At 31.0% G+C, this 7,313-nt stretch overlaps 3 protein-coding genes across 3 annotated transcripts; all 3 read right to left on the bottom strand.

Annotated features, from left to right (window-relative positions):
• Positions 1-2: 2 nt before the first annotated feature.
• LOC115239052 (40S ribosomal protein S26-like) lies at positions 3-1,181 on the bottom strand. Its single transcript, XM_029813377.1, has 3 exons — positions 1,042-1,181; positions 457-765; positions 3-123 (listed from the first exon to the last, which is right to left on the bottom strand). Exons 1-3 carry the CDS (start codon positions 1,042-1,044, stop codon positions 91-93), a joined length of 345 nt encoding a protein of 114 aa, XP_029669237.1. The 5' UTR covers positions 1,045-1,181; the 3' UTR covers positions 3-90.
• A 140-nt stretch (positions 1,182-1,321) lies between these two features.
• LOC115239056 (chromosome transmission fidelity protein 18 homolog) lies at positions 1,322-7,180 on the bottom strand. Its single transcript, XM_029813380.1, is given in 11 exon segments — positions 1,322-1,843; positions 1,957-2,230; positions 2,311-2,573; positions 2,828-2,911; positions 4,317-4,480; positions 4,617-4,957; positions 5,075-5,317; positions 5,387-5,811; positions 5,885-6,071; positions 6,165-6,309; positions 6,405-7,180. Coding segments are annotated over 11 exon segments (2,802 nt in total). The 5' UTR covers positions 6,886-7,180; the 3' UTR covers positions 1,322-1,648.
• LOC115239048 (phospholipid phosphatase 6-like) lies at positions 2,900-4,230 on the bottom strand. Its single transcript, XM_029813368.1, has 4 exons — positions 4,070-4,230; positions 3,700-3,834; positions 3,511-3,610; positions 2,900-3,435 (listed from the first exon to the last, which is right to left on the bottom strand). Exons 1-4 carry the CDS (start codon positions 4,070-4,072, stop codon positions 3,050-3,052), a joined length of 624 nt encoding a protein of 207 aa, XP_029669228.1. The 5' UTR covers positions 4,073-4,230; the 3' UTR covers positions 2,900-3,049.
• Positions 7,181-7,313: the final 133 nt, after the last annotated feature.

Here is a 7,313-nt window from a genome sequence, read left to right as displayed (position 1 = left end):
AATATCATGGTCTGTAATTTATATTATATAAAATAAGTACAGTCTTAAATTCTAGTCTTATTGCTATTATTTTTATGTAATAAAATTGAATTATTTCCTGTTTGGCTGGCCTTGGCGCATATCCTGAAAACAAAAATATCACATATACATACATACATATATACACATATAAACACACACATACATATATATATATATATATATATATATATATATAATATATATTGCAAACTTTATAATTGTATAACATATATGTGTTAAATAATCTCAAATTTTAGTTTTTTTTTTTATATTTATATTAAATTATTTGGTTATATAATAATGAAAACATTGAAAAATTTTTATAAAGCTATGATTATATATTCCAGTCATTGATATTCTTATTTTAATTATTAATAAAATACCAAATTTATTTGTATCAAAATTATATTAATAACTATTTGTATTTATAATTACCCTGGGGAAGTTGCGGGCAGGAGGTGTCCTGATACGACGATCAGCCTTTGACCTGTTGCGTACTACTTTGGAATGAATGGCACAGGACACACAGTAGTGGAGCTTAGCGTACAATTTTGGCAGCTGGTAAGATTGGTAAAAGCTGGCCTCTGTTATATCCCTAACAGCAGCGGCCTCCACAATATTTCTTATCACAAATTTTTTAATTGCCTTATCCTTAGGGACGCAGCGAGCACAGTTGGTGCATCGGACTGGATTTACATGGCCACGGCCATGCTTAGCACGTCCACCATTCCTACGTTTGCAAGTCTGTAGAAAAGATACAGAATTAGATCAAGTATATACTAGTGCACTTGTAAAATATAAACAATATTAAATTAGTAATATTAAATGGTAGCGGCCACGTGGCCACTTTATAGTAAACGCAGTTTTGGCACAAAAAAGAATATTAATTTCTCATAAAATTTATATTTTTAAATTATGTCCTGCGTTTTATTCCATTTCATATGAAAAATATTTCCAAAATGTCAAATGCGCCATGTGTCAATGTATATAAACTAATAAACGACAAATAATATAAATTACCATTTTGTATCAAGACTTTCTTCTTCTGCTCTACTTCTCTGTTCGGAATTCTGTCCACGAGTAAAAATGGAAGTTAGCATAAATAACTTTCGAAAAAAAATCGCTGCGCACTAGGTAAATAAAACGGTCGGTAATGTCATTAATCTTCATTATCCCCGGACCTCTCGAGGCCATTTGATCGTGATAAAAATTGCTCAGGCAATTTTTAAAATATCTCATCGGTGTTTAGAAAATCACATATGTGGAAAATTTATACTTTCTATTCAATAAAAAAAAATCTGAAATAATTTTAAATGTGAAATTGCGGTTGTAATATGTACAATTGTCCAATATGTTTGTACTGTGCAGAAGATATACATATATATACACATATATATATATATTATACTTGGCGTCGCGACGCTACCGCGTCGCTTGATAATTACATACATGTGATTGTCAGAGTTTGTACATTATAATGTTATAAATTGAATTATCTTTTTTTCGCAAAAAATATTGCATAAACAATTTTAGTATAAATTGCAATGTGTTTGTAATTAAATTAATTTATTTTATTATCAAAATTCTCAATTTGGTATAATTATCGCAACCTACACGAATTTTCTATTTATAAAAGTTTCTCCATGAATACACTTCGGCGAACAGCGTTATTGCAACCTTCTTTATATTTGTACCATATTCCGTGTTTTGTCAAAATATTCTGCATTACGGAATATCCCTTTTGCGATTTTGGGGAAATACGATTCGCCATTTTACTTTCGTTGTCGTTCGTAATAATATTCCCAAAAAAATCTTTGTATACCTGCAATTTTTTAATGTAAAATGGAAGAATATATTGCTGAACTATATAGTATAATACAATATATAAATCTTTCAAGTGTATAACCTGTAGGAAAAAAGATGGATAAGACTTACTACTTTCTTTAACGACGTCGCATTTTTTCCCGATTTTGCGCTATTCGGTAGATTGGAAGATTTATCCTTATTATCTTTATATATATTTTTTGTAGTTTCGGTCTTTTCTGAATTTGTCGTATTTTCTAACAAGCTAAATCCACCGAGTCCCATCGAGATACTTGCCCGTTTTAAACGCTCAACCTCCAATTCTTGCGCAATTATTTGCTGTACCGCGTATGCGAGATGCCGATGTGGGTTGCAATTGGGAAGAATACCGATTTCCAAAATATTACTAAAAACATTTATAAATTTTAATACAATACTGAAATATAAATGTGAATTATTTATCGTTGTGTCATTGTTGCAACATACGGATCCAAATTATAGATGTAGCCTCCTTGAGGATTCTTTTCTTGCACGAACGATAAACCAAAATCAAGCATCATGTTTATTATTCTAGCGAGATCAGCTTTCTCTTTCGGCGAATATAAATGAGAAGGCACTGTACGTAATTTGGGTGCTAGGAGATCCGGTAAAAAACCAGCGATGTCCGTAATTAAAGTAAAAGCATCGCGTCCGCATACTCTTCGTATCGCCGTTAAAATACCCGTATTTTTTGCCGATTTTTGAATTACCTAAAAGAAAACCGGCGAGGATAGCGATGTAATTAAACATTTAAAATACTTATCAGAATATATCAATTAAAAAAGATATATATTATATAATATCTATATAATTTATAAGATCACGTGATCTTTTTGCAAAGGAGTAATATTAGTTTTTGAATATAATTTACTACATGAAAAAGAGATATGTACAAACTTCTGAATCACCATCAACTTGAATATATCTTTGAATTAAAATTTTTTCTTAATTAGATAATACTTACTTCGTTAATAATAGTAGGATAAGACAATTTCACTTTTTGCGTTCGCGCAAGATGCAAGTGCCACGCATATATATACATATACGTGTCTCAAAATTATTTTGATAAAATATCTAATATCTTAAATATCACACATACAATCGCACAAATTCAACAATATAAAAAAAAATAATGTGAAATATTCTCTAATATAGGAATATTTCCTAGCAGAGAAAAATAACTTTATTAGACATCATACTCAGCTCCCGAAATTTTTTCATCAGTAATCCACCAAACTAAACTGGTGCAAGTTTCTCGTTCCAAATATATGTATCCTATTAGCATACCTTCGAAGATACCAAGAGCTATCCCTGCCAAAACATCGACTATGTGATGCTCTCTCATCAGAAGTTTGGACATGCATACGGAAAAGGACCACGCTAATAATGGTGGCACACATATTAACGGTATAGGCCATAGATTGAGAAGAAAATATGTGATAAATGCCACACGTGCTGCATTTCCGGATGGAAAAGAATCTTTCTTCAAAGAGAGATTGTCATTAGTTGTAGGCCGTCTCCTTCTTGCTACCGCTTTCAATACAGCAACTAAAATAATGTCTAACAACAAACCTGAAACACACACACATATATGCAATTTTTAATTTTAATATAACTCAAATATTATTCATTTTATTTTAAACTTACCTATGAAAAGATTGACTTGCATCTGATATAAGTCAGATTTGTTAAAAGCCCAAATCAATACAAGATTAGTTGCTAGCCATAATATACTATGACATGATATCTAATAAAAAATAATGAATAAGAAAATCAACATACATATATAATAGTGTTTTATTTTATTTAGTTAATAAAGAAATAATTAAATCTTACCTTTAAGAATGTGCGATGTGTTTTTAGTTGTCTCAAAGCTAAAAATTGTTGCGCCCAATTTACAAAAGCGTTAGTTAAATAAGCATCAACTGCTAGAATCGTCCTTAAAGTCGATGGGATTTCTCTTTTCTCTTCCTTAAATAGAAAATAAAAGGAAAAAAAATAAAAGTAAATCAATGCACATAATGCTCTCTGGATGAAAAAAATGTAAATGAAAAAATATGTATATAAATGGGAATACATATATGCTGAAAAGATTGAATACAATAAAATTAAATACGATAATGAATCACGAATATACAAAAGTGAAATGATAGAAATAAAATAAATAAAGTATATAAATGATAGGTTATAATATATCAATCAATACCATATTGTCTTCTACCTAGAGTTGACTGAAATACAGTTGATAAGTAAAATATTTAAAAATCACTATCGTTTCAATGAATCTCACATTTGTGTTGAGGCTTGCGGCCATCAAAACCATGGATCTGTTCTTTATAGCTGAACCAGCTGCACTAGTTCAGAGCTTATCTTTCTTCTTCCAATATGGAGAGAAAAAGATATAAACTCTGAACTAGTGCAGCTAGTTCAGTTATAAAGAACAGACCTCTAATCAAATACTAGGGCATAAGTGCCCAAACTTGCTTGTGTAAAACAAGCGATGTTACTAAATCATAAAATTGAAACCATTCCAGGGACGTGGATACATTATCAATTTTCTTATCGCAGACTTCAGGATAATTATGAAATATTCCTTGCGCCAATTTTTCTGATTCACCTAAATAAACGAAAAATATATATCTTTTATTTATGAATTACTAAATAACATTTATATTTCTAATAATATATAATGTAGAAAAATTACAATATACACTGACACATTGAAACGCATGAAATTAATTTTATTAATTTACCATTTTGCATTGTTCTCAATATATTCTGGATTCTTTCAGGTACAGGAACCACTCCTCCTTTATTCATAGGTACTGTTAATATATTTTTCCACGAATCAAATAAATTTTTGCGAGTATCCTTCAGGCCTAGAGATAGATTATCTTTTAAATTAGCACCACCCATGTACTGTAATGCCCCTACACAAGCTCGAACATCACAACCGGACCTTTCTGCTATTTTTACAAGATCACCAAAGTCTACATTTAACTTTTCCTTTCTCGCTATCTCCATTAGACGTTCTGCTAATCTTAAAGGACTTACTTCCGGTACCGGAATTATTATAGCAGCGGCTCTTAATGTTCTGTATAAATTCAATTTAATGTATTTAAAATATATCATTTGTCTTCTTTTAATCCAAGCATATTATATTTCTAAACTGTGTGAATATTCTATTTAGCACTTTTAGTTAAAGAATTACCTCAACGTTGGTGCATATGGTTCATTACAGATACATATTACAGGACGTGCACAGCCATCCGACGTTTTCTCCGATTGTCCCTTGCTCTTTTTAGTTTTCGATACTAGTTTACCTTGAACGAATTTTAAAAGAAGTTCGATGGATGCAGCCGGTGCACCATCAATCTCATCAAAAATTAAACAATTTGGTCGGGGATCCGCGCCTATTACAGCTTTCATCTCTGTCGATGCAAGAAGGATCTGTCTGGAACAAAAATGTTATGTAATTCTCGAATGTAAGAATAATATCATATATGCAAGTATCATGCATTACCTAAACGTATCTGGACTTCTTTCATCACTTGCGTTGATTTCTACTATATTATAACCAGCATGTCTGGCTGCTATATGTGCTAAAGTCGTTTTTCCCAATCCAGGTGGTCCACTGAGTAAGGCTATCCTTTTTACTGGATATCCTTTGCTATCTACTTCCTCAATATCTTTTTCATCATCGATATCTTTTTTCTTTCCAAATACAGACAACTGTTTTTTTTTTGGTTTCGCGATATTTCGATTAAATACTACTTTATCCCAAAGTTTCAGCCAATATAAGAGCTGTCTGTTAACTGTTTCGTCTGAGAGTAATTCTAAATACGATCGAGGACGATATTTATCTACCCATAATTCGTCATTAATTATGTTATTAGTATCACACAAATTGGATACTGATTGTACTGATAACTTGTTTTTTGTCAATATCTGTAATGCAGCAAAATATCATTATTATAACAAAAAAAGGATAGTATAAAGAAAAATCTCAAAATAGACATACAATTTCTTGCGCTTGAGCTTTCAATTGCTTGTAAGATATCGACAGCAGATTAGTAATCGGTTTTTTAGTCTGTTTAATGTCGTTTCGCGCATTCCTAACTCTGATGTATAAGCGTTGAGAATCGTACAATCTTGTGACCGCCACAAAATTCCAAGGTGGAACTCGTAAAGAAATGGAATTTTTCTTGCTGTGTTAAACATAAATACAATATAGATTAAACCAGATATCATACTCTATAATATATAAATCATAACAGAGTATATTTCACTAATTTCATTACTTCTCATCACATTTTGTTTTCATCACTGCATCCCCATCTTGTTCATGTAGTAGCTGTCTCGCATTCAATATTTTTTGGATGACACCTTCAGGCTGATCCCAACGAAGCTTCTTTTCTTTTGGCTCCTCGACAAAATCAACATCAACTAAAAAGAAAAAAAAAAGATTGAAATTTTCTAATAATATTTGAAGAATAATCAATCTTTTGTGTGTATGTGCAGTTTTTCATTGGTTATCATACCTGAAACATTTGTCCCTAAGAGATCAGAGATGTCACCAAACAATTCTTCATAATTGCGTTTTTTACTACTGCTAGGCATACTGTCATATAATTCTTCATAACAGCGTTTTTTATTACTACTAGGTGCATCGTTATCAATAACTTTGTCAAATGTAACAGAAATGGAAGTTTCACTGGCTGCTTGATTTTTGTTTCTGTTTGCTGTTTGAGATACTCCACTAGGACCAGGTCGTGCCAGTGTCTCAAGTTCTTCACACAAATATAACCAATTATGTAATTTGAGTTTAACGAATCATTCGATAATACAGTGAAAATAATAGTGTAAAGAAAATACTAAAATGTAGAGAGAAATATTAATATCTTCTGCATTAATGAAGAATCACATCATAAAGAATTTACCCTCTAATTCTCTCAGAGCTTCATAATCTGCTTGATAGACAAAATCGAATTCTTCGTCCGGATTTGGGAATTCATCAGCCATCTCGAGAATTTAATAGGCAGAATCGTTCACAATGTAAAAGTTAACTAAATGATTGACATTTTCATAATACAAAACTTTTTATGTGACGTTTCTTCCCGCCTTTTATCACATCGCGTATGACGTACAGGGCACGTGCAAAAATATGAATCGCCCTCTTGAAGTTGCGACTCGAATCATAACCGCACTCTACACATTTGTCGGTAATCATAAATTAGAGTTCTAGATTATCTAGGACTCTATCAAATAAGAATTCGAATATATATATATATTAATACAAGCGTGAACGTTTCTATTTCAATCAATTTAAAAATATTTTTCTCAAAATAAACATCTGGATATATCTCAATAATATTTTTTTTATGTGTTATATTATCATAATAGGATATGAAATAAATATTACATATTAGAGTAAAATAAATTTTATTGCA

Source organism: Formica exsecta, unplaced genomic scaffold, assembly GCF_003651465.1.
Source record: "Formica exsecta isolate Colony F162 unplaced genomic scaffold, ASM365146v1 scaffold363, whole genome shotgun sequence".
Lineage (NCBI taxonomy): Eukaryota > Metazoa > Arthropoda > Insecta > Hymenoptera > Formicidae > Formica > Formica exsecta.
This window is presented reverse-complemented; position numbering and strand designations above follow the sequence as displayed.